The 26,634-nt window shown below is 49.7% G+C and overlaps 2 protein-coding genes across 7 annotated transcripts in view; both read left to right on the plus strand.

The window, feature by feature from the left end:
- The first annotated feature begins 1,216 nt into the window (after positions 1 to 1,216).
- ATPAF1 (ATP synthase mitochondrial F1 complex assembly factor 1) lies at positions 1,217 to 13,546 on the plus strand. The gene is made up of 9 exons (XM_037404523.1): positions 1,217 to 1,428; positions 1,789 to 1,897; positions 2,467 to 2,517; positions 3,248 to 3,310; positions 4,720 to 4,770; positions 6,592 to 6,639; positions 8,736 to 8,831; positions 9,439 to 9,546; positions 10,408 to 13,546. The coding sequence occupies exons 1-9, from the start codon at positions 1,250 to 1,252 to the stop codon at positions 10,600 to 10,602; spliced, it is 900 nt and encodes a 299-aa protein (XP_037260420.1). The 5' UTR covers positions 1,217 to 1,249; the 3' UTR covers positions 10,603 to 13,546.
- A 3,199-nt stretch (positions 13,547 to 16,745) lies between these two features.
- Positions 16,746 to 26,634, plus strand: part of MOB3C (MOB kinase activator 3C) — a 38,667-nt gene continuing 28,778 nt past the window's right edge. For 4 of the 6 annotated variants that reach the window (XR_005106779.1, XR_005106780.1, XM_037404527.1 and 1 more), the window contains exons 1-4: positions 17,830 to 18,219; positions 18,406 to 18,463; positions 18,937 to 19,100; positions 26,118 to 26,617. Coding sequence is in view for 4 of the 6 variants with exons in the window: in XM_037404527.1 (XP_037260424.1) it covers positions 26,200 to 26,617 (418 nt within the window). In the remaining 2 variants the exon portion in view is untranslated. The other 2 variants (XM_037404526.1, XM_037404525.1) reach the window with 2 other exon arrangements.

Consider the following 26,634-nt stretch of genomic DNA (forward strand, 5'->3'; position numbering starts at 1 on the left):
CTTTACTTTTAGAAGGTTCTTCAACAGCAATAGTGAAACTGTCAGCCGGAGCCAGCGTGTGCTGTGCCATCTGCCTGTGGCCAAGGTCAGTGTGGTCACTGTGGTCATTAATGGGCACTGGGGCACAGCTGGCCAGGGGTGCTGCTGAACTTGCATGTTGACTGTAGTCGATCGCTAATTGCTGTAGTCACTGCTGTTACAGGATGCACTTGTGCTCATCAATTTAACGAAAGCCGCTCAGCCCGGAGTGCAATGGTTGCTTTTGTGTGGCTTAGGGCAGCAGTGTGCTGGGGGGGGGGGGGGGGGGGGGCACCTGTCCCCAGCTGGCTGCTTCTGTCCCCATGAGTTTAATGCTATGCTGCTGGTCTCCATGCTTCCCCAGCCCTGCTGCGGGGGCTTGGCCGGCCTCCCCGTGCTTTATTCACGCTGCAGATGTTGGAGGGCATAAAGGCCATTGGCCTAAGTAAATGCTTGCCCAGATACGTGCTGTGGCTCATGCCAACAGGCCGTGGCTTTCCAGAGGGCGGCTGGAAGGCAGCCTGAGGGCGCTGGTTGCCCGCTGGTTGCCCGCTGGTTGCCCGCTGGTTGCCCGCTGGTTGCCCGCTGGTTGCCCGCTGGTTGCCCGCTGGTTGCCCGCTGGTTGCCCGCTGGTTGCCCGCTGGTTGCCCGCTGGTTGCCCGCTGGTTGCCCGCTGGTTGCCCGCTGGTTGCCCGCTGGTTGCCCGCTGGTTGCCCGCTGGTTGCCCGCTGGTTGCCCGCTGGTTGCCCGCTGGTTGCCCGCTGGTTGCCCGCTGGTTGCCCGCTGGTTGCCCGCTGGTTGCCCGCTGGTTGCCCGCTGGTTGCCCGCTGGTTGCCCGCTGGTTGCCCGCTGGTTGCCCGCTGGTTGCCCGCTGGTTGCCCGCTGGTTCGGGGGCGGGCCCTCGAGAAACAGGCCATGGCTGAAAGGAAAGGGAGCGTGGGGACAGCGCTGTACCGTTTTCAGTTCCGGAGCTCCGCAGGCAGCTGTGCGGGGCGCGCATCGTGCTTCCCTGCCCCGCCGGGTCTGAGCCGCGGAACCCCGCGCTTTTGATCATGTAACGCGACTTTTTTAATTTCTCTAAATAAAAGTTCCTTTCCCAGTCTGCGCCTCCGGCCGCTTCCTTACGGGGGCGGAACGGCGGGGCGGGGCGGCGCGGCGGGCGGAGCGCTGAGGCGGACGGACCGCGGCGGGCGGAGCGCTGAGCCGGACGGACCGCGGCGGGGCGGGCGCCATGGCGGGGCCGCTGCTGCAGGCCTGGGGGCGGGGGGCGGCCCTGCGGAGCCGCGCCGCTCTCCGTCCGCTGGGGCTGCTGGCCCCGCCGTGTCGGGAGCTGGCGGGGCCGGGGGAGGCGGCGCTGGAGGAGAACCCCTTCTACGGGAAGTACCGGCACAAGATCCAGGAGCTGCGGAGGTGCGGGGTCCCGGGCCTTGGGGGGGGCGGCGGGGCCCTGGGGGGAGGGAGGGGTCCAGCAGGGCCTGGGATGTGGGGGGAGCTGCCTTTTGGGCAGAGGGGGTGCCGGGGAGCTGGGCTTTTTTGGGGTGGCGCGAGGTCATTTGTAGCTTCCCACGCTCACGAGAAAATTAATCCATTTGGGCCAGATGCTGCCTTGAAATTCACGTGTAGTTGGCACCAAGGCATCTCCCAACATGATCAGCTTGAGGGAGTTTTACTGACTGGGCTGAGAACGTGAATCGGTATCACAGCAAACATTTTAAAAGGCTAAGTGGCGTTCATCACCCAGTATTCTTAATAGTTCCTTTCCCAATTCAGATCCAGTCCAGATGTGTTTGAATCCCGTATGGAAAAAAGACATGAAGTGAAAAAGCAGCCCGTGGGATATTCCAGTCAAGGAGAATTTGTCAGATGCATGGAGGAAAAGGCAAGGCCAGTTTTCTTTGTAATTCACATATATTAAAGCTCTAATGGCATTGGTATAGGATCAGCATAATGCTACAATCACAGTGTTCCTGTCAGTAAGGAGCCTCAGAATTTTACACTCTGGTGGCTAGAAGTATTGTTCTGTATTCCAGTGTAGTATTTTGCTTTTTTTTAGAGTGTGAATTCTGTGCTTGATGCCTTAAGTGTTTAATTAGTTCCAGATTAGTTTGGCTAGATGGAGTGACGTGATCTCACATCTGTCACTTTTTAGTGAGAGCAAGAGAAATGTTCAATAATACTGGATCCAAAATGCTTAATGATTTGCTTTTAACTAATCCTTTTTGGCCTTGAAATTTGTAAGTCATATGAAGTTACTCATCTTCTTATTTACTTCTCCGAATCAATCATTTATTTTATTAGAAATGCACTGCAGTGATCTTCAAGTATCTTAAACTTGAGCTCCTGCTCAGGATATTTTCGTCAGCAGGCATTTTATGCGTGGCAGGGAAGCCAAATAAATTGTATTAAAGCATCAGCTATTAAAAACTAAAGAAGAATGTTTTCTTCCAGGCAGATGGCTTGGGCACAAAGGCATCAAAGGGAGGATTCACAAAAGATAAGGTAAGGGAAACAAACCTAAGTGTTAGGAAAGGACGTACTGTCAAATCAAGGACGTAGATTAATTTGTATTGCTACCATCAGTGCTTCAGCCAAGAGCTTCTTGTCATAAAGCTGACGTTCCTTATGCTGCACCTGAGCATAAGATTTTAATTTACTGTTGGGATTGTATTCAGTTTTAAAGCTCCGGGCATTCTGGGTTTTTATTATCCTGTCCTTTCTCTCCAACACCCTGGAAGTTCCTACTAGTGAGGGGATCTGTACTGAATATTCGCAGTAATAAATGGAAAGGGTTAAGCCGCCTTTACATCACACAAATATATTTCCAAAGATCAACCATCAGAGGGACAAGAAAATGGTGTTATTCTCTTTCACGTTCTTGGCAAAGTTGCGGTGTAAATCTGCCAACGAAGCATGTGTCTGAGATGGCTGAAGGCAAAAGGCTGCAGCACGTCTTGCAGCTTCAGTAGAGATCTGCACAACTGGAGCAAAATGCGTTCTGTGTCCTGAAAGAATCTTCTATTCTGCATTAATATGTGAATCCAGTCCTCACTGTGTTACTGTATGGGATTTACTAGTTTCTTTAGCAATTAAGAGGACTAAGTCACCCTGTAAATTGAATTAAGTTCCTCTAGCTTGATTTTGTTGTCTGTAATTACATCTATTCATTCTGGTTTTTCATTTGAATCGGAGAACTGTCATCGTGCCAAATTCCTTACGCTTTCTCTTGCAGACACTTGATTCAATTCTTAATGTTGAGATGGTGAAAGAAAAATCAGCGGAGGAGATAAAACAGGTGATGGATTTAAATGGAATAAAGTTTGCTCTACATCTGTGCTTAATAGGATTCTATATGTAAGAATAGAAACTTTACTTTGACTGAAAAATAAAACACAGCTATGGATGTATATTTATAAAAAGCACATTCACATGCATATCAATAGTAGGAGGTAAAGTTCTTTCCATATAGGTAAGTCCACCTAGGATGTACTCACTTGATAATCAATACATCTGGACTTGATCATTCAAAAACTGTCTCTACTGTAATTCTTATCGTTGCCACTTAGTGTGTAGCAGTTGAATTGGCATTAGCAAGCTCCTGTCAGGTTTGGAGCCAGGTGAAGGGAAATCCTAGCAGTAGCTCATATAGATTATGCTGCATCTGTCTTGCAGGAGTAAAACCAAAGCTTTTGCTACCTTGTACCTTTGTTTGCATTATCTGTTGTTCAGGAGCCTGTATACTCGTACTGAAGTTGGTTAGGGTAAGAAGATTGTGGGTGGGTCTGTTTGAAGAACGGTGTGAATTGAGTTATTCTTTCTGAAGTTGGCTGGGCTTTGCACTGTATTCCCTTTTTTCCAGTTATAAGTCACATCTCTTGCACATTTCTGAGTGCTTGAATTGGATCTGCTGGGGGTTTTTTTTCCTTCTCAGACTGTATGCCAAGAAACTTTGTTGGCATGATCAGTTAAGGGGAGCAGCACATATGAAGGAGCTTTCTGGCATGACTTAGAGAGCAGAAACCTAGCTGCTTTCCTGATAGCGTGAGAACGTTATAGAAGCAGTCACATGCTCTGCAGGGGATGGTGTGTGACCAGTTATAGCAAGGAGTGGATCTGATGAGTCGTGAGTTTCCTTCGAGTTCCTCTATCTTGGTTTCATTGATGAAACATTTTACTGACCATCCTTGTTAGTTGTGTGGGACTGGGGAAGAGCCACTGAAAAAGTCCTGAACTATGGGCTTTTACCTGTGCTCGTCCATTTATTAAGGACTTTGAGCTTTTGCCATCCTGCTGTGGTGAAGGAAAAGACTGAAAACACAGAGGAGCGTTGTGCGAAATCATGTCTTCTGTTGAAAATATTTTGTATGTTCTTTATTAAGAAAACCCCCCAAATTAAAACCTTCTAGGAAACATTAGCGTGATTGTTGGGAAAACTGTAAGAAGCATTTCTGATGGCTGGTGAATCTTGAGCCATCTCTGAGCCCACTGCTCTTTTGTATCTAGCTGAAATCTGTCATTTGGTACAAGTACTCTGGAACCTTAGGAGAAGTGTGTTGCATTAGCAGGAAACTCAGACTTGATTGAAATATGACTTCTCAAAGTGCCTACAAAGGTTAGTTTACAAATGGAATTAATCTTAAAGCATTTAATATCACTGCTAGGTGCTTGATTTTAACAGTATCTCACCTCCTTTGTTTCCTACAGATTTGGAATCAGTATTTTTCTGCAAAAGATACAGTTTATGCTGTCATTCCTGTAAGTAGTTCACCTGTAGTTACCTGCTTGAAAGGCCACTGTGCAAAGTTTTCCTTTCTAACTGTGATTCTGTTGCTTTTAAAAGCAGTCATGGAAGGAAAATGAGGTTCCAAGAACAAACTTTCTTTCCGGACTGAGTGATTTCATTGCCCCAAATAAGGGCTTCTGTTTCCAAAAATGTGTATGCTTTTTTTTTCTCACTTACGTCAGTCTCAGTAAAGCTAGTACTTTTTTCTGCACACCTGGCTTGAATTCCCAGGCATTTTTTATTATTAGTATCCAATACTGTTCACAGGGCCCTGGTATCTCTAAGATAGCATTTGTATTTTCACACCATTTTTTCTCAGAGTTGCTTGTTTCTTTCCCCTCTTCCCTGCAGCAAGGACAGCTGACTCAAGTTTAATATGGCAGTACTAGAGCACTTGCCTAATAACTTGCACGTGGCTAATCACTTGTGACTTACTTTCGTAGTAAAATTATTGGCAGCACTGCCTTCCATTGAGCTTGCATGGTGCTTCCTGTGATAAGATCATATTTTTTATTCCTGATAACTTTACCAGATATAAATTGTTGTTAATCTGCGTTAGGCTGCAGGAATTTTTTTCACTTTGGGGATTTCTTTTTATTCTTTGCTTCAGAGTTTCTCGGCAATCGTGATCTCTTAAATCTGTCTTTTCACAGCTGGGCACGAACTGTGTGTTCCTTGAGTTCTTGAAACCTCATTTAGATCTGGGGTCTGATTTGCAATTGTATTTGGCCCTTGGAGCTGCAACTGAAGTCAGCGGGAGGCTGTATTCTAAATGTATGAAGTGCTGTATGCTCTGAAACTGGCAACGTGGGATTTGAAGTCAGGCAGCTTTGTGTTTCAGTTTTCCCAACATGTGGATGTTGTGAAAATAGTTGGAACTGCACATTTACTGTAGCAGAGGGCCAAAGCCAGGGACTCCAGTTAACATGGTATAGGTCTTCCGTTAGTGGGGCTGGCACTGTTCTTCGGTGCACTGGTCTGGGGAGCTTTGGAAGTTTTTAGGGCTTTAATGCAAACCAGATGCCAGGCACATTAGGAAGTACTTCAGGGTGTCACTGGGGGGAAAAAAAAACCTCTGTCTTTTGCCAGAAGCTTTTTGTTGGTTGGAAGAAAGTCCTCACATAATTCTCAAGTGCTCAAAAGCACACATGGAGGAATTCCGTGTTGATGAATGGCATATGTTTTCTTTCCTGAACACCTTAAAGCAGGTATTAATTATGGTGCTGGGAAGAGAAGAGCAGGCAAAAGATCTGGGGGAATGCAGAGAACATGTGAATGAGATTTGCCAGGTTTCATCAGGGTTGACCAAATAACATTTGTGGTTTTCATATAAAACAAAGCAGTATGTTGTCTGAGAAAATATCTATTCTGTATTTTAATTCTGTATTTTAATACTGAAGAACAGATCGCTGTGATGTAAAATCCACAATTTGAGGCCAGGGATGTGTTGTCTCGCTCAGCTGTTGATACCACATGGTGCAGTGGAGCTGCTACTGAAAGAGGACATAATGAAAGCCTGAGGTGTGGGCCCCCCACCTCCAAGGAATAAAGCTTTGGATCCAAGGAGTTTGCTGCTGCATCCTAGAGACAGCATTGTTAAAATGGGATACGATGACATTTAGGTAACTAAAACCTAAATACAGGTTTCCACACACTCATTGTTAGCTGTTCCCACAGCGAGACCTTCTGTAGGTGGAAGTTGTACCCTGTAAAGGTTAATGAGATGATTCTGAATAACTGTGCCTCCATGTTTGTGTTACAAAAATTGGATTTCTCTTTTTCCTTCCCTAAAGGCAGAGAAGTTTGATTTAATATGGAAAAGAGCCCAGAAATGTCCATCGGTACGTATGGCAGAGACTCATGCTGTGCGGATGTATAGCTGTAATGCATTTCTCCTCTCTAAAGCCAAATTTGTAAGCTTTTGACCCTCCTGTGTTCAGACTTACTGTATCAGCTTGATTAGTAAAATCCAGGTGTTCAAATGCTTGTCTTAGCATCAGATAAAAGCAATGGCTATTCACCTGTGTTAGTTTGATCTAGTGATCAGATATCTAGGTGCATGAGATGTAGGTTTCAGAAAATGAGAGCACAGAATCAGAATCTCCCAGGGAATGAATTTAGCTACCCCGTCCGTTTTGCATTAATTTGTGTCTTGTGGTTAAGTCTCTTCCATGCTGTGTTGCAAAGAGCCAAACCTTTTAGGCCAGCTTCATTAATGTTCCCGCATATCTTTCCTTATTGCATAAAGCATCCTTGCTTCAGCCTGGAGATACTGTTGTTAGCTATAGCCGTGTGTCACTGTGGCATTACGTTGCATGTACGTGGAGAAAGTGAGTTCTCTTGTCTTAACGGTTGGTGTGAGTTGCTCCTCTTTTTACGTCTCTTTACTGGCAGTGAAGATAGGCAGGAGTATTTGAAAGGGAAAAAGACAAGAAACCAGTATGCTGGGGTTCTGTCCACAGAAAGAACTGAACCTTGTCATCTATTAGCCTGCTCTTCCTCATCACAAGTGTGCATAGCCACTCTTTCTTCACCACGCTGGTGATCTGTGATAGGTAAACGTTGGTAAGCCAGTAGGTATTTGCGTAGAAGCCATACTGGGCAGGCACTGTGCTGTGTCCATAATGCAACTCTGTCTGTAAGGGAGTGTGAGTTGTCCAGAAAGACTATATGGCATGCACAGAATTCAGCAGTGTAAGTTCCGTTGCAGAACATTGTAATTCAACAGCTGTGACAGGAAGGAAGGGGGGAATTGGGTGTAGTCAAACCCTTTATTATAGATATAGAGTAAATACTCTGTGGGTTGTGTCTTAGGTGTATGCCAGCACACAAAGCATAAAATACTGAGAGTAAGTAATACGGTTATTTCAGGAATGAACCCAGATCTTGCAGATCCACTCATACCTTCTCACATGGGTCGGTGGATATCCTGTCAGCTTCAATTAGAAGATTCCTGTGTGAATGTGCATTTTATTGCTTCTAAGAAGTTGAACTACAAAAGAGCAAAATGGTTAACAAGCAAAAGGATATCTTTCTGCAATTGCGTACCCTGTGCTGCTGGATTAATACTGTTTTCTGTTGAAAATAATGTGTTGTTAAAGTAATTTGTGCACTGAAGCATGGGCTTTGTGCAAATTTCACTGTGCTGATACAGAAATGAAATGTTTCATTCCTTTATGAAAACAAAGTAGCTAGACTTTGCTGTGTTGAGAGGAGCGCTTTTGTAGAACTGAATGGGAGACTTCACTGGGTTGATGGATTGGTCCCGTATATTTCACTTGCCAAGGGCAAGGTCAAATGTATCTGGCTTCCTGAGCTGCTTGGAGCTTGGAAAGTTATCTATAACTTTAAGTGCCTTTCTGTAAAGTGTATTGACATTTAGTCTGGTATCCTGCATGTTTTTCTGCTCCCATGTTGTCCTTTCTCTTGGTGTAGGAAAATGAGTAAGTCCCTAGCCTGTGGAGCTGAATAGACTGTAAATCTCTAGAGAAAAAATGCTTGCTGACGGTTCCGGAATAGTTGGTGAAATTACAGAATTAAATACTCTGAATCCTCCTTATCTTATATTTGACTATTTCTGCTGTTAATTTTCTAGGACTGAACAAAAAGAAAATGAAAACAAAACCAAAATTAAAAATATTCAGAGTCCGAATGTTCTGTACTGTCCTTTCCTTTGTCTGTGTCGTGTAATACTGATAAAAATATGTGCCAACATGCTTGCTAATGAAATAGTACTGATAAGGTAACGCTGGTTTACTGTCTGCTTTGAAGTCTGGGTCCTGCCAGTGTCCTATCACTCCTGGTGGGGCAAAGAAACCCTGTTTGCTGTTGTGGTTCTCTCGCTAAAACATTCATGCTGGAGGCCAGCATGACATGGGCATCATTTTGCTCTATGAAAGGAAGAATTGTGATTTTTTTTTTAACCATTTGTCTGCAGTTTCTATATGCTTTGCCAAGAAAAGAAGGCTATGAGTTCTTTGTGGGGCAGTGGTCAGGAACAGAATTGCACTTCACTTCCCTTATAAACATTCAGGTGAGTGGTGGAAATAAAAAGCCAAAAATGGCTTAGGATCCAGAAATATATAATATCAGCATATTGCAATATATAATATTTGCTAACTAGTTTAACAAACAGGTTGTCTAGCTTAAAAAGAAAAGAATTGTCAGGGAAAAACTGCCATTGATTTTGAGTAAATTAGTAAGTTAATTTTGAGTCAGTTAGTAAATTACAGGTAAATTGGTAAATTTATGGCTATTGCGTGTGTCTCTAAACAAGAATGAGGCAGAGGTCAAGTAGTCTAAAAATAGAAGCAAGAGCCATTTTTTTTAGACCTGTTTGTGCAAGCTACTTATAGTATCAGTAGATGCTGTAAGATGAAATGTTTTTTCTGGAAATTGTGGGTTCTTTTAAATGCAAAATGGTCTTTAGTCAAGAAAAAAACCCCAGCCCTAACTCGGCAAATCCCTTGTTTTCTGTAAATACTGGGAATAATGAACTTTTAATTGAAACTGAGCCTTAAGTCCTGAAAAATGACTGCTTCCATAGCAGTTAATACTCAAAGTTTTGTAATCAAGCCTCCAAATCTGCAATCGAGCTGAAGTTCTTTATGGGATACAAACAGATTTCTTTGTCTCCTTAGACGCAAGGTGAAACTGCTCCTAGCCAGTTGGTCTTGTACCATTATCCTGAGCTGCAGAAGGAAAAAGGGATAGTACTGATGACAGCAGAAATGGACTCCAAGTTCTTGGTAAGAGAAATCTGCTCATTGGCTTCCTTCATTTTATGCTGCAACTCCTCCTAAGGTTTGAATTAAAACCAAATTCAGGTGAAGTCTTTAAAAGACCCTTTCCCAAAGAATGGTCTTACTAGATTTCTTTAACCTAATCTACTTAATACTAGGAAAAGCTAGAAGGAAATCATCAGTCTTTTGTCTATCTGGTGATTTCAGCTCATGCATTCTTTTTTTTCCTGTTTATTTATTTTTTCTTACTTTGGATATTAGAGTTTATTGTAAAAAAAAAAAGAAAGAAATGCTTCTGCTTTTCTTATTAATGGAAGCAAATGTAAATAAAAGCTCTTGCTACCTGCCAACGAGTTAAAACAGTGTTTTGAAGCTTAATGCTACTTACCAAATCAGGGGATCTTTAGAGCTTTGTGTCAGGTTTCAGCAGTAGGTATTGTACTGGTGGAACAAGATAGCTAAAGCTTCCCACCTCTAACTGACCTACTTAAACCATTTCTGAAACAGTGTGCAGAGGCCCTGTTGTGTCTCAGAGTAAACAATCAATTTTTGCAAATAGGTCAACTGTAAGAAAAGAAAGATGAGACTTCGGTGCATCTCCAGTGCCTTAGAGTGGGCAGGGATCGTGAAAGACATATTTGACCTCTGAGGTGTATGCTTAGCAGAAGAGTAGTTTAAAGGCACAGTAAGGAGGTCAGGAACAAGAGGGAGGTGGTTTGTTAAGAGATCTGCTAAACTAAGGTGACTTGAAATTGAGTCATGAGATGAGTAGGACCGCAGCCTTTCAGCTGCTGAAGAGGCTTTTTCAGCGGTATACTCAAATACAACAAACCCCGATGGTAACACGTTCTCTGTTTTAACTCACAGGTGGTCCGTGAAGCACAGTGCTTGGCGAATCAGGTGCAGCTTTTCTATGCAACGGATCGTTCCGAGACCTACGAATTAGTGGAGACCTTCAATCACAGATCTAGTGAATTTAAATATATGTCAGTTATAGCAGAGCTTGAGCAAAGTGGACTTGGAAAAGAACTGAGACCTGGTCAGGTTTCTGACAAGTTGTAGAGCCTGACCTGTGGGGGGAGCGAGCCAGCAGCAGGCAGGGGGTTTCCAAGGTGGGGTGGTCCTGTCTCTTTTGGTTTATGAATTTGGTCTGGGTCCAGAAAGGATCTGGAGACATCCTGGGAGCGTGTGGTAGTCAAGCCTGTGTGGCACTGAGGCAAGATGAGGACTTGGGCCACTTGAAGGACAATAACTAATTGCCAGAGTGGAGCCCTGTACTTCAGTGTAACTTCTTCAGAATGAGCTGTTTTCCTGTCCTGTTAGTGCTGCATGCCGTATTTTTGAAATCTGAAATATTAAGTGACAGAACCAGAGCTAGTAAATACACTTTAAGTGCCCTCTGCCATTATAATTGCATGGTCCAGTGCTTTTGAATCTGTGTGGAATTTATACAGGCTTGTCCATCAAGAAAAAAAGATTGAAGGTCTAAAACAGACACCTCTTTGTTACTTTGAATGTGAGGTTCCTTATACAGATGTATACTGTGGCCTGTGTTTTTCTCAGGATTAAAAAAAATAGAGTGTAGACTAGATTTGTTATAGGAATTTTGTGCTTCTTAGTTGACATCAATTTTATCCTGTTGCTGTGTTTCTGTCTTAGAGATGTTTTTCTTGAGGACGATATTATGAACATGTTTTTTTTTTTTTTAATATTTTTACTAGTGTAGAGGAATTACTGCCTGCTTCATAGAATTAATTTTTCTCAAACTGGCATCTGGTCTGCTAACTCTACAAATGATGTTGGAAGGGGCATAAAATAGCTCATGTTCCCATTTCAAGAAAGGCACTACCTGTAGTAAAAGCAAGGTGGACTGGCATAGTAACAGAGAGAGCCACCAACCAGCTTCTCAATTGCTAAGTGATGACTTGTGAAGAAAATGTAGTGGTATAAATATGTATAGCTGCTCTAACACAGCAATGTTGGTAAGATTCTGGCTTTACAGACTCCAGCAGCTTTGGTTTTTTAAACCTGTCTTCAACAAAAGAATCCCAAAGCATTCACGCTTCGAGCTTCCCTTGTTTTCATTCCCAGCAGAGGCAGCCAGCGCGTCTGTGGACAAGGGCATACTGCAGCGGTACAGTGTGCAGCCTGTGCGTGGATTCCCAGCATACCACCATTGCACAGGTAGACAAGGAAACAGGGGGGACAGCCAGGAGCTTCCCAGGAGCAATGCTGCAATATTTCCCACATCCACATCAAAACCTTGGCACTAATTCACCCTTAGTATGAATTATCCATTATATCCATGCCACACTGTGTCTTCCCGTCAGCCTGCTGAAGCTAGCAAGCATCCGCTCCTTTGCCAAAGACATGGAGGCAAGAAGGGTAGGCAGCTTGTCTCTCTGTTAGAGGAAGACCGATTTTTCGGCAGTGCTGGTATCAGATTTTCTGTGCTACCCTTAACCATGACCTGATACGGAGGTTTGGTTAGTTTTAAAGGGCTCTGACGCAATCTGTTCACTAGTGTGATTGGAGGGCCCTGGTGCCGTAATACTTGCTGTCGCTCCATACTTCCTCAGCCCATCCTTTGGACAAGAACATTGTTCAGGTCATCACTAAAGGTGGACAGTAAGGTTTTATTGTTGGGGTCTGTTTTAGCAGCGACTCGTACGCATTGGGTGTGAGCTCCTGTCCATTCAGGAAATGACAAGATGTTCTTGAAAGAGGCACGTGTTCTCTTGGGGCCTTGCTGCAGGGAGATGGTCATGCTCCCTAGTAATGTCATCTTTTTGTTTCTGATTGTATCGGGTCTGTGAGTGTGTGCATACCAGGGGAATAATCAGAGGAGGTGTGGACAGGGCCGTGATAATCTGAACAGCAAATCACCTTTATTAAAGAGCCTTTCTACTTCTATTTTGTAGCATTTGTGCTCCATTTATCATTTTCCCTTAGCTGATACAAGGGCAGTTTTGATTCATTATTCACTTCCTGGTTTGAAGAAGTCAAAGTTGCTATATTGATTTTTAATATAGCTGTAATATAACATCCCTGGGTGAGTAATGAGCAACAGGAGTGAAATTCAAGGCTTCCAAGTCTACACCTGAGCCTCTTTCTGAGCATAAAAGACCGAAGTCTGCAGAGTAAGGCTGTAGCAATCACTACCTCTAATTCTGAGTGGGTTTTTTTTCAACCCATCGTGATTAATCCCAAGCTAAGAACTCCAGGGTTTTAAGACAGACAGAAGTAGCAGAGACAAAAGGAAACATTTCTTGGCGTTGCATGATTGGAATGTTTCTTAAATAAGACCTAAACTGAGAAGGCAAAGTTGATCAAACTGCCTGCAGACATTTTGTAAGAGAACTGCATTTCTGGCCCTGGCAGAGGTGGAATGGACTGATGGAGGGAGCAGAGGCTTTTTTCTGCAGGTGTATTCATGTACCTTGAAGTGCACGCCGTAACACGTTTCCTCCTTGAGTCAGGGTGAGAGCGCTTGGCACAGAAACGACTGACTTGCTGTCAGTGATCTGGTGCTGTATTGCATCTCCCTGAGGAGCAGAGGCGCAAAGAGCTGGCTGGATTTGTATTGCAATGGCAGGGACGTAGCTGAGGGTTTACAAAATGGGAAGCTGCATGTGCTCCTGGGAGGTATTCCCAGATCTGCTGCTGGGGACAGGGTTTGCTGCAGCCCCGGACAATGTTCCTGCTGCGTTGACTCCGTGAAGCCAGTCTGATGGACTGTGCCGCTAAAACACTGTTGTGAGTGGGGAAGCTTCAGACAGGTATTTCCTACTGTGTTCCTGTATGATCTGTATACAAATTGCCATCTGTATTCCTACAGATTATAACATCATGTAGGAATACAGATTGTAAAAGCAGATGGGCCGATATTCTGTGATGCTGTATCATCACACCAGAGGATCTTGGTCATGGAAAACAGTTGTTTCAATATTCAGTGGCTGCAAGTTTGACACTCTGTGAATGAACTCCCTAATTTGTAAATGGAAAAGTGGAAACATCCAGTACTTCTGGCAAAACATAGGCTAATGCATGTGCTTGTGTTACAGTTAGGACTTGAACAGCACGCTCGGATCTGTGCTGGCTGCTGCTGTGGTGGTGGTGCGGCTGAAACTGGGATGAAGACCCATCATAAAAAGGTCCAAGAGAAACTCTAGGCTTCATCCTCCATCCCACTGAGTGCTTGCTGTAAGGGGGAGTAACTCAGCTGAAGAACTGGCCCGATAAAGCATCCTTACTGCAGAAACAGGCCAGTGGTGGTTCATGGCTGCGTGGTTGCCCCAGTGCCTGGGACGCACTTGCGCATCAGCCATGGTGCTGGCTGCCCGGCATAGCCTTGGCACGGGTGGGCGCCTGCAAGCCGCAGCACGGACACGGACACCCGGCTCCATCTGTGGCTTTGTGCAAACTGGCAGCTGTGCCAGTTTGAAGTCATTAAAAACTCGCGTGGGTTTTGTGAGATGTGATGAGCTTAGGATCTGTGCTGAGCCTAAGGGCTGGTGGAAATGCTGCTAATCTTCACGTCGGGAGAAGGTAACAGACTTGCGTGCTGTACAGCCGCTAGAGGGAAGGTTTGCCTCCTCGTTCTGAGCTGCCAGTGCGCACACAGCTTGCGTGAGCCTGTCTGCTCCGCGCGGTGAGCTCGGGGTGAGCTTTGGGCTAAAAACCATGGTAGATGCCCAGGCTGCTCCTAGATGGTCAGCATCGTGGTGGGCTGCACTGAGACCAGCGGCTGCCCTAGTCTGGTGGTCTAGATCCTAGATGAGCTGCCTGGGGGGGGGCGTGTGTGTGCAAACATTCTTTTCCAGGTTGCTTTGCTGATTTCCAGCTGTTTGTGGGCCAGGGTCTTCCTGAGCTGGATGCATCTGTCCTTAGCCAGTCCTAAAGTGGGCATGTTCATGGAGCGGCCCAGGTTTCCCTGTGGCCCCATGTAGGCTTCAGTTCCTGCAGCATCCTGTGGCAAGGACTTCACGGCTGAACCAGGTGCTGTAGAAACAACCTCCTTTCCTCAGGGCTGTCTGTTGGTCTGTCTCAGGCTGGAGGAGGGCCCAGGGCCAGGAATGTGGGAGCAAGCAGTTCCTGCTAGGAGTAGTGGAGCGAGTTTTGCAACCAAAGCCTCTTCATTATCAGCATCTCGAACCCCTTGGCTTGCGCACCCACCCCTGTCGCCCCAGGGAGATGTACCCCCGTGTCAGCTGGAAACCTAGAGCCCATCCTGCTCCCTGGGGAGACACCCTGGATTGTGAAAGGCGGCCGTCACAGCAGTCAAGGAAGTGCAGATTGAAAGATGATGTTCTCGCCCTCACTTAAAATGCTGAGTCCAGTGCTTTTTCGTCTGTGCCCCATCTTTTTTTTTTCCCCTGTGCCTTAGAAACTGGCAAGACTCCAGTGTCCTCTGATTTGCAGCTGAGGAAGTTCTCACTCCCTATCTCCTGAGCTTGCACAGGGCTCAGTGGGGCAGAGAGGGGGAACAGGCTGTTCCCGATGCTGCATAGCCAAGGCAGATTTTTCTGGGCATGTCCTTTGCCTCTCTGGGAATAACCAGAGCAAACCCACGGCGCTTTTTGCTGTGTCTTGTCTGCACAGGCATGCAGAGCCTTCAAACCCTGCCTGGGAACAAGCATCTTCCTGGCTGATGGGGTGCTGTGATGGTCGGGTGCATGGTGTGTGGGGCATCGCGTGGCCAGGGAGAGCCTGGGCTGGTGCTGCAGCTGGTGGGGGCTTGCAGGGGGCTTACAGCACCCACCCCCCACCAGTGCAGCTGTGTCCTGCCAAGCCTGAAGCTGCATCACCACCTTGGGCCTCTTTCCATGACCGCCTGTGAGGTCTGATGGAGCAGTCCAGCACTCCAGGCTTGCTTCCTTCCCTGCTTCCTTCCCCCTGATAAATTCAGTCATGCACCTGCCTTCAGGAGTGGGGCCAACCCCCCCTTTTCCTTCCTCCGGGCCAGACAAATGCCGTCTTCACAATAACACATCCCCCCTGCCCCAGTCCTGCCCCTCAGACTTTTTCCTCTCTTCCAAGTGACTCTTGCCCTCCCTCCCTGCAGCTGGGACCCTGGGTGGCTCGTGGACTGCGGGCTCTCTGCTCTGCGAGGTTTCCAAAACCCCATGCAAGGGAGTAACTCCCTGATGAGGAGGTGCTGCTCAGCCCCATGGACTTGTAGGGCTGCAGCTGATGCAACTTCAGCCCCCTGCTATCTTCCAGGCCCCTCTCCTTTGGCTCCAGACTGCTGTGGGTGGGAGGACCCCATCTCACCTCCAAGTATTTTGGCTCTGTCTTGCCTGGATGTAAATCCTGGCCGTGAGTTCCTTTCAGGGTCTTTGCTATACAGCCAAGCCCCCTCAGTTTTGGATTTGTGCCCGTTTTCTGCTGAGGTTTCTGTTGAAAGTTTCCTCCTGGCTTGGCATCAGCTGTCAGGAGTTACATCTGCTCTGCAGACCTCCGCCTCCCGCTCGTGAGGTCCGAGGACATTTTGTGGTTTCCTGCATTCCTTGAGGAGAAGCTCAGACACTGGTGCTTGCTGGGTCCCTGGGGTGGAGGACAGTAGCATTACTCGGCCCGTGTTGGGACCTGGCGCGGCTGCGATGTGCCAGCAGGGAGCATCCGGCATTGGGGACACTCCCCCAGGTGCCAACAAAAGATTTGCAGAGCCGCTGTTGCTGCCTGAACCTACTGGAGCCAGACAAGGGGCTGGTTTGCCAGTGACCGGGAAGAGTCTTCTGGGCTGCTTGAGCTGGATCTTGATTTTAGGGGTGTTGCTTCAACCTGAGGCTGGCTACGATGACTGCGAGAGGTTTGCTCAGGAGCGGGGCAAGGCTGGGGGGGTAAAGGCTCTGCCTCCATAAAGCAGTCCGCAGGTCTGGGGGTGGGTGTACACGCAGAGACGAGCTTTCAGGGTTACGGCTGTTGTACTGAATCACCTGAGGGTCACGGTGGGAAACAGCCGCACGGGTGAGTGTGACAGCTCGTGCTTCCCTCCTGCCTCCGGAGCCGAGTGTGCAGGGTGCTTCACCTCCGCGTTTTATCTTCTCTGCAGAAACGTGCCGCAGGTGTGAGACAGCCACCTCACGCTGCAGGGGGTGCCCAGCAGGGGTGAATCCCGCAGGTCCTCACGTGTCCTTGTCCCATTTCCTGGCCCGTGACCTGCCCTTCAGCCGTGTCCCAAACAGTGACAGGTAGGAAAGCAAGGAGCTGCTGGGGTGTGCAAGCCTCGGTTCCCTCTGGCTCTGGCTGAAAGCCATCTGCCTGCTGCTATGGGCCTTCCCATGTCTCCTTTGCTCCTACTAAGATGCTGCTGCAGGTGGCAAATAGTTTGTATTGCACCTGCAGCACAAAACCAGTGCTGTGCTGGGCCTTGCACCAGCTCAGAGAGAGAGGAATGGAGAGGTAGGGCCTGGGCTGAGCTCCCTCATGGCTGCTCTGGGAGGCTGTTGGACAATCAAGGGTGTTTGTCATCACCATGCTCATAACTTTATTTTTAAAGTCTGTGTCTGAACATTGTGCCTCAAGGGCAAACCCTGGCATCACCTATAACTGAGAAACCCCGTTACAGGAGAAGTCCAGATCTGCAGGGATGTGTCCAACTGGATGCACAGCCTGCATGGTGTCAGAAGGTAAATCTGTGGTGGCAATAGCAGGGGAAGCCGGGCAGGGTTCAGGGAAGCAAACCCCCTCATCCTAAACCCTCCTGCTTCGTACAAATGCACCCAGCAGCCAGATCTTCCCGTTGTCTCAGGCTGCTGGGTTTGTGGTTTCCTTTCTCACACTCCTGCTCCTTACCGCTGCCTCGCCCTGCTCCCCAGCTCGCCCCATCACCTACAAATGCTTGGCTGAACCTGAGTTTAACGCACTTTTAAGCAAAGCCTAGAAACGTTTCCCTCGCTACAGCTGTCCCAGTTCCAAACAATTTGCAGATGTTTGCAGCAATGCTAGCATCTCATCTCGCCGCGGCTGAGCTGCGCTGCTCCCCTGGGAAACACCGTCACGCCAGGAAGGGGATGAGGAGTGCTAGGGCCATGCTCCTGCCTCCCACCCCGCTGCAACACCTGTCAGCATCACACGTGGGGTGCACCACCAGTTTTACATCCCCACCCAGGATGAGCCCCAACCGGAGTCCCAGCCCCCACCAAGCTGCCCCATGCCGGCTGGCTGCTCCTCTCGGCGCAGAGCAGAGCGTGCTGGCACAGGCTTGCTTTCCCCGAGTGGTATTTAAATACCGCAACACAGCTCAGAACTCACCCCACCTCAGAGACCGACAGAAAGTAAGTCTGCTCTGTGCAGCTGAAGTTTTTCCCTTTTTTTTTTTTTTTCCTTCCCCTCTCTGGCTTTTCTGTTCTGGACAGCGTCCAGCTTGGCCTGGCACTGAAACCTCCGGCTGATTTTTGTGTGCGTGCAGAGGGGGGAAGGATGGAGGGAGCGGGACTGCAGAAGATGAGGGGGACACACACACACTGCAGGATTTCATCTCCTTTCCCTCAGCAAGCTGCTGTCCCGTGAAAGCCCGGAGCCAGCCAGCAGCACGGGGCCGTGCGCCAAAAAGGACCTCAGCATCTAGGAATGGAGCGTGGGTGTGGGTGCTCGCCGTGAGCGTGTGCCCGCCGTGGGGGCTGCCAGCCAGGCTTCCCGGCGGGTTTTCCAGGGACGTCTGGAGCTGACGGCGGGGTAAGGATGTGACATCACGGCCGGAGAAAAACCCTCGGCCCTGGGTTTCTCCACCAAAAGCCCGGCGAGTGCCGGAGCGCAGCAGCTCTCCCTGCCGCTGCGAGCTCCGAACCGCCCACAGTCCCAACGGGGAGGCGTCGTTATTAGTTTTTAAAGTTGGGGTTTTTTTTCCTTTTTCCTCAGTAGGAGCAGAAATCGCAGTGAAGGGATTTGGGGCTGGAAGCCGGGCGTGCCAGGGGATGAGGTGAGTCCTGGAGGTGGAAAACCCCTGAGGATGCTCCTGGGGTGCTTTTAAGCACGGGTTGGGCGAGACCTGGTTGGGGTTAGCCTGGGAAAGAGCAATCCTCTGCCCAGCCAGGGACAGATGCCTGCAGAAGGCTCTTCCCCTTTCTCTAGCGTGTCTCGGCTCAGCTGCCAGCGTGTAAATCCCAGGGGAGCCTGTTTGGGGGATGCGGGAGGGTCGGGGAGCCAGCGGCGGCAGGGCAGGCAGTAGTGGAGCTGGCCGGCAGCGCGCAGGGGAAGGGGGACCCGCAGGGAAGGCAGCACGCGGTGTGGGCAGGGACCCGTTCCCCAGTGGGACAGTCCTGGCAGTGGTTCTGCTGGTGTCAGAGGGAGGGCAGAAAGTTGTGGGCAGGGGAAACTGGCTGAAAGCGAGCGGTGGAGATGGGTTTTCAGCAGCTGGCTTATCTCCTCCCCTCTTCTTCCCTGAGCTCACAGGCCTGGAGCTCCTGGTGTTTGGGATTATGGCTCTGATGGTGGAGTAATCACTCTTGGGACTGAACCACAGCAGTCGGGTGCCACGGAGGCCATCGGACACCTCTTTGCAGGACTCCCAGCAAGTCACTGGTGGCAGCAGCAAGATTTCAGCCCCCAGGAATGAGGTACCCCTAAAAAGCCCCCCCAGCCCCATGGTATCATCCCCCCAAAATGAACTGGACATGCTGTCTCTAGCCTGGAGAGATGAGGCTTTGCTTTTCTGCTTAGGGGCATCTTGGGTGACTCAGGAAAAAACGTTTTGGTACCTTTGGGCCAGGCTGTGGTCCCCAGGGAGCTGCTGTTTTGCTGGTGGTGTGGCAGGGAGGCAGGACAAGGAGTGGGAGAGTGGGGGGCCAGCCAAAGTGTGCGTGGTCCCACTCCTGGAAGCTATGCTGGGTCTGTTTTGCATGAGCTGGGAATTTTCGAGTGCCACATGAGCCAGGGGAAGCACTGGCATGGCTTCTTGCTAGCAGCTACCCCCAGCTGTGGCGGGGAGCCTGAGTCCTGCTGCTGCTCCAGAGATGGGTGCTGAGGGGCTGCATCAGAGGATGCTTGCACCTCTCGTGGGTTTCTGCTGCAATGGGGAGGTTTGCACGAGGAGGATTTGGTGGTAGAGAGATGATGCTGAGAGCCCAGGGCTTCTCTGCAGCTCTCCCAGCCTGCGTGCTGGGCCTTGATCCCCCTCCCGGCATCTTGTCTTGGCTCATTTCCTGGAATTTTCCATCGTTTGGGTTATATTTGGGATCAGCAGCCAATAACCCCATTTCTCACGGACAGCCCAGCTGGGGCTTGGCTCCAGCAGGAGTCACAGACGGAGCAGGGCCAGTGCCCCGAGACTGTGCTCCCAAGCATCCTCCTTCTGCAGCCCCCCTTCCTTAGACAATTAAAACCAGGCGTGGCTATAACAAAGGCTGGAAAACAGGGGATACATTCCCTTCCCTGGGAGCACCGTGCACCCACAGCCCCTGCCTGGATTGGGGCTGGGGTGGCTGCAGTTCAAGGATTGCTTGGGGAAAGCTGCTTTGGTCTTCGGGGTGCAAGTCCACCAAGAGGAAGCCCTGCTTGCAGAGATGCTCTAGGACAGGCTGAAGACCAAACTTTGCAACAGGATTCCTCTGGGGCTAGAAGGAAAGCTCAGAGACAGGGCTGTCAAATCAGCAGCCAGACAGCGGTGCTTCCTAAGAGCAGTGAAAAGCCAGCCAAGCCCCAGGGCCAGGTGGTTTCTGGTCAGGCTGTCCCTCTGGAGACTGGCTGACTGTGTTGGTGCTCTGGCAGAGGGTGACCGAGCTGATGCCTGTCCTGCTCCTCTACCGGGGACGGGGCAAGAGGGGACTTTTTTGCTGCCTGTGGTGAGCAGAAGGGAATCCCCTAAAGCAGGGAAGCAGAAGTAGAGATCTAGGTGGCTGAAGGCAAGATCCCCCCGGGGAAGCCCGATGGGGATGCGCAGAACTGGTAGTTATTTAAACTACACTTTGCTCTGAGTGGCTGGAGCTGCATGGACCTGTGCTTTCCCTCCATGGCCTCTTCCCAAAGCGGTGGGAGCTAAAGCAGCCGCTTGCGGTTTCCAGTCAGAGGCTTGTGCAAGTATGTAACCGTCTGGGGCTGGATCCAGAGAGCATGCGCTCAGCACCGGAGCCACAGGAGGTGCAGGTGTCAGAGCCTTTCTCTCTTCTTACCCTCCATAATCATCAATGCTTCCCAGGGGCGCTTGCAAAGCACTTTTCCCCCTGAAGCTTTTGCTTTTGCAGCCCTTAATACAGAGGCAGCCTGGGGAGGGAAAGCAGCTCTGAAACTGGGGAAACTGAGGCAGAAGACTGGCAGTGTGTCTGACTGATCCTTTCTGCTGAGTTTCTGACTAAAGCTTACTTGGGGTCAAACCCACACCTTGCGTCATGCCTGCAGGACCCGGGGGAGGAAGCCCCCCTCCTGCTGCTCTGCCTGCTTTCCCCTTTTGTTTGCCAGTTTCTAAACAGACCTTTCAGAGTTGTTTTTAATTTACAACAAAGCCTTTGCCTTGCTGTGTTCCTCTGTGGTTTTCAAATGATAAAAAAAGAAAAAAAAAAAAAGCTTAAGTAAAAGACCAAAACAACCCTCAAATCTGAAATTAGCGGCTTAGCTTGACCCTGAACTTATACCCCCTCTCATCCAGTTCATTTCCTTTCATCTCTGGGTCTGCCAGCAATCTAGGAAATCAGTTTTTCACGTGTTTCTGCCTGCTACATCCCGGGCAGCAGCTCTGCCTTGGCCTTGCGGTGCTTAACCCTGTGCTCGTTTGGTTCTTGCTAAACTCAACTAAGTTTTGTTTCTGTTGCTTCTGGTAAAAACAGGGGCAGGACTGAAGCCAGCAGCCTTCACAGCTGTGGACGAGGTTTTGTGGCCGCTCAGCTGGGTTTGTAGCCAGCCCTCTGCAAAGCTAGGCTATTTTGGGAGCATGGATGGGGGTGAGCACCGAGCATCCATGGCGTGGACATCCCATGGGAAGCAGCTGCCTCTTTCCACCCAGCAGCTTTGCTCATGCTCCTCTGACTGTCCTCGGTGAGGACACAGGGTAACAGCGCAGAAACTCGCCAGCTCCGTGGCTGCCTGCTTCACTCTCTGCCCGCTCCTAGGAGCAGGGTGAGGTTTGATTTGGGGGTTTGCAGATGCTTCAGAAAGGGATGTGAGAGCCCCCAGGGTGCTGGCACCACCCCGTGATGGGAACTGCGGTGCAGTGAAGGGGGGCTGCAGCCTTTGCCGAGGCTCCTCTTGGGAAAGCTTTGATTTTGCACGTGGGAACCTAAGGCAGAGACCTGCAGGCTGCCGCCGCGGCGCCAGTCCAGGCCCTGCTGGCACGGGCTGGCAGCGGGATGTGTACGGTCATGTCATAGAAAGCTGCTGTTTAAGCTCATTGAATGGCAGCTCGCCCTTTGGATTTCCCAAAACAGGCAGTGCGAGTGGCGATTTGGACTTGGACGGGTCTTCTGTCCCACCCTAAGCCCCAGCGGACCACAGCCTGATTTCCAGGAATGCGACAGCCCTGAACATCAGGCTCAGCTGAACTCTGTGCTGCAGCTAAACCTTGGAAAATCTCCCATTTTCCATCTCTTTACATGGATCTGTCCCAAATACTTGGCTGGTGATGGAAGAGCACTGGCCGAGTCAGATGCATAAAGGTGGACACTGGGAAAATCTCATCTTGTGTTTGCTGCTGATGCCCTTTTCCACCAGTTAGACTCAGGATGTGTCCAGGTCCATTCCTAAAGGGCTTTGCTTTTCTTCCCATAAAGTGGGGGCAGGTGCTGGGTCCCTGCCCTAGGGGAAACTGGGGCATCCGTGACTTTGCAGAGCCTGTTTGCTCCAAGCTGATATGTCCCATCTCAGCACCCCAGCTGCAAGAGCCGTGGCTGGTATTTCAAGCCCTGGTCCTGGCCTCCGTGCAGCTCCCTCCCTCCACTGCTCACATCCTTCCCTGCACTTCGATCTCTCTTGACAGAAAAAGCTTTGGACCGAAGTAGGCAACAGATCTGTTCTTTGTCTGGTGCCTATCTCTGCTTCTTCGGGTAGGAAATCCCAGGATGTGTTTTTTGGCTTTGCATTAAATTTAATTTCTGGAGAACACTTTTCTCCAGTTTAGATTGACAAGGCCTTTTAATGACTTGGTAATTTGGTAGTTATGCTGATGAGGATCCTGAAAGCAAAACTGCTCATTGCCCCGGCGTGCACTGCTGCCTGGGGAGCAGAGATGCCATGCTGGAATCCTGTGGGCTCAGGGGACAGCTCTGCTCTGAGCACTTGGGCAGCAATGGGTTTTGCTTCCCCACTCCCAGGAATGGTAGGAAGACACCTGGCAGATACTTAGCAGGTCTGTTGCTCTTTTTTTTTTTTTTTTTTGGTTGTTTTTTGTTTTGGTTTTTGGGGTTTTTTTGAACTGGTGTTTTATTTGAATGGTACTGAAGCATGAAGCACATTCCCACCTGCCTAATGGGTGAGAGCAGCTTGCAGGGTAACAGAGATCCAGTTGTGGATGATGCAGAGATGCAGTTGTGGGATGAGTTACCGGGACACCCCCACCCCCACCCAGTATTAATGGAAAACTGACTTCACTGCCGATGGCCCCTGCAAGTGACACATCTGATGGGATATCATCTGCCGGGGTGGCTTCTCATCACCCCGGAAACAACCCCGTCTCTTCATGGAGAGCCTGCAAACAGCAATAGCTCCTGGAGCAGAGCGAATGGAGCCGAGGCCAACAGAAGCGGTGACACGGAAAAATGTCTGCTGGCACGAGTTGCCTTGCTGAAGTCCCAGGGAAACCTCCTAGGTTAGATCCCAAGCCCTGTCTGTACTGATGTTAACCCGGAGGGACTGTGCAACCTGGTGGGGATGGTCCAGTATAGACATAGGGATAACCAAGTTGTTCATCCTCCATCTTCCCAGAAAAGAGACCGAGGACCCAGGCTTGGCATGGTGCCATCTGATGCCCGTCCAGCCCTGCGGGGTGGCAGTCACAGGGCTTTATTTGGGTGCTAGGAAAAGGGGCTGCTGGGGCCAGGGAAGAGTGAGCTGCAGGACAGATTGGTGGGTGCTGCTTCATCCCCATCCTGGGAAGCTGCAAAACATCAGATGGGGAAATCCTGACTTCTCATTAGGAGCACAATTGTTTATTTTTGCTTATTTTAATGGCCTTCATGTTTCAGCTAGAGCCCTTTGCCACCGGCTGGTGTGACAGGAGAGAGGGGGAAAAATCCACATATGAAGGTATGGACAACAGCAAGGCAGGGACAGCCCCATGTCCTGGCTTGGTGGCAGAGCCACTTGGTAATGAGTGCTTTGAGGGGGGGTGATAGCAGCAGAGGCGCTGCTGGCCCCTTCCCTCGCATGCTGGCTGCAGGGCCGGGCGCTGGTCGCCCCATCACGCCTACCTCCATACGGGCAGACCCTGCTGGATGCCTCGTCCTGAAGGATATCCCAGCACTTCCTATGTTACTAGATGAGTATCCCCATTGCAGTAGTTATATATAAACATATATGTATGTATATGTACGTATTTGAGAAACTGTTATGGACTAGCAAAATCCCCAGGAGGCTTTTTTTAGAGGTGTTATCAACAGCATGTGCCTTGAATATTTGACAGCCGGGTGGGAAGCCCCGGATAAGGGCTTTTCTTTACAGCCTTGCTGTGCCCAGCGTCCTCTGGCCTCTATTGGGCTGCCATACCAGAGACACTTCCCCTCCTACTGCCAGCTCCTCGGTTGGCATTTTGGAGAGCTCGTGGTTCTTTTTTTTTTTGAAGTGAGGAACAAGTTCTTTGACATGGTTGGGGTCAGCTGCTTGGGACAGGGGAGGGAAAAGCATCCAAGAAACATCCCCTCATCATTGCCCTTTGGCAATACATGAGGACAACAGGGCTGGAGCCATTAAAAAATACCCACCCAGCCACACGAGCTAGGTAAGGTTTGGAGATACCCTGCTATTAAAGTCACACTGCATAACATTGCGCGATGGCTGTGACCTGCTTCATGGCACAAAAAGCACCTAAACCCCTACGGTTTCAGGTCTGGTTGTACCTGGACACAGCAGAGCATGGTGGGATTTGGTGCCACCATGCTGTGAGCTACATACTGGTGGCAAAGCACCACTCCAGCCTGCGGGAGAGTGGTTAGTGCAGTAACGTAACGGCACTCATGCCGGGGTTTCCACCCACGTGAGAGTTTGCACCCACACCAGGGTTTTCCCCTCACAGCCACGTGCTGGCTGTGGTGTAGAAATCCCCACCGGGCAGATCCTACCAGTGTTTGGGATGATCATGAGGTCCTGCCGTCTCCCAGTGATGCCCCTGTGGGTGGGCTTTGAGGGAAGCATAGGGTTTTTCTTGTAAGGTGTTTAGCTGGTCTCTGCTGGGCAAAATGGGATCTGCCTGTGGCTTGGGACTAAGTTTAGAAGACAAAAGTTTATATAGCAAGCTTTTAGCTAAAAGCTGTCTTTTTAATGATGAATGTGCATCCAAGTTTTGCTAGGGCACCATCCCCTCCTGCTTGTGACTTTGGGTAAGTCACTTCCCCTTTCCATGAATCTTTTTCTTCCTTTTTTTAAGCCTTTTTCCATCTCCTCCTGTAAGGGGGGAGGCTGTTGGAGGATTTCTCTTCCCGAAGCCCCAGCAAAGCATTTAGCACAAGGGGGCCTTGATCTCATGTTACCACCACTGGGAATGAGTGCAGGTTAATGAAATGCACAATTTCAGCCTGTCCAGGACAGCCTGGGGTGGATGGGATTTCCACTGGAGCTTCAGGGAGGAAAAGTGGGGGGGGGGGGGTGGGGGGGAAGGGGAAATACCGCAGGCCTGGTCTGTGCTGCTAACCTCAGAGAGGAAGGGGTGAGCTCAGCGCTTTGCTGAGCTGTGACTTCCAGACCCAGGCAGTTGGAGCATCAGCTCACCACGCCACCCACCAACACTCCTGTGTGCATTGTGTGCATGCCTGGAGGGCCGGCTGCATCCTGGCACATCGTGTTGCTGTGCTGAGCTGCCATTTCCCTTCTTTGGATGCGGGTTTTGTTCTTTTGGACAAACAACAAAAATAATCCCCCCTTTTCCCATTGATCTCAGTGCTGGGGCTGTGTGAACCAGCAGCCAGCTGCAGTCGCAGCGTGGTCCCTGGGGCATTGCTTGCCAGGCACCGCGGCAGGGTCGGGGATTATTTGTGCTGGAACTTCCTGGGAAATAAATGCTTCCCCTTTGCTGGAAGAGGAAACGGCCACCAGGTTGGGACTGCCGAGGCTGGTGAACTCTGGCAATATCACGGCTCTTGCCTTATTGCAATGGTTACTGGTAAAAGCCCTGGAGGTAAGAGGCCGGCTGAAGCCTGCTGAGCCTGGTGTGCTCAGGAGGGAGGAAGGGCTCTGTCTACCATCAAGCCTTGCACAGGGCATGTGTGGCAGCGCTCACACTCTCCAGTGCTGGGAGCTGCTGTTCGAGGTGGCAGCAGCTGCTCCAGGTCACCCTGGTGGGTGTGGAGGGGCCAGGAACTCACCCTAAATCTCCGTCCCCATGTGCTGCCAGAGCAGCAGGGTCAGTCAGCATCCTGGTGCGAACTCGTCCCTGCAAGCATGCCTGTGCATGCAGCTGGCTTCATATGTGACCAAAACCTGTCTTTTTCTCCTCCCAGAAACCTCTACCCCTGAAGACCCCAGACTTGGGTTTCACGTTGCGCTGAGCCTCTGCCCTCATTCTGGGCAGCCCTGCCCGCTATGGCGTTGTGTCTCAAGCAAGTCTTCAACAAAGACAAAACGTTTCGTCCCCGAAAGAAGTTTGAGCCGGGCACCCAGCGCTTTGAGCTGTACAAGAAAGCCCAGGCCTCCCTCAAGTCTGGGCTGGACCTGAAAGCAGTGGTGCAGCTGCCTCCTGGCGAGAGCATCAATGACTGGATCGCTGTGCACGTAGTGGACTTCTTCAACCGCATCAACCTCATCTACGGCACCATGTCGGAGTACTGCACGGAGAAAAGCTGCCCCATCATGTCCGGTGGACTCAAGTATGAGTACAGGTGGCAGGATGACAGCAAATACAAGAAGCCAACCAAGCTGTCGGCTCCGCAGTACATGTGTATGCTGATGGACTGGATTGAGATGCTCATTAACAACGAGGACATCTTCCCCACCAGGATAGGTGAGTGTGTGCTGGTT

The sequence above is a fragment of the Falco rusticolus genome, chromosome 11, assembly GCF_015220075.1.
Source record: "Falco rusticolus isolate bFalRus1 chromosome 11, bFalRus1.pri, whole genome shotgun sequence".
Classification (NCBI taxonomy): domain Eukaryota; kingdom Metazoa; phylum Chordata; class Aves; order Falconiformes; family Falconidae; genus Falco; species Falco rusticolus.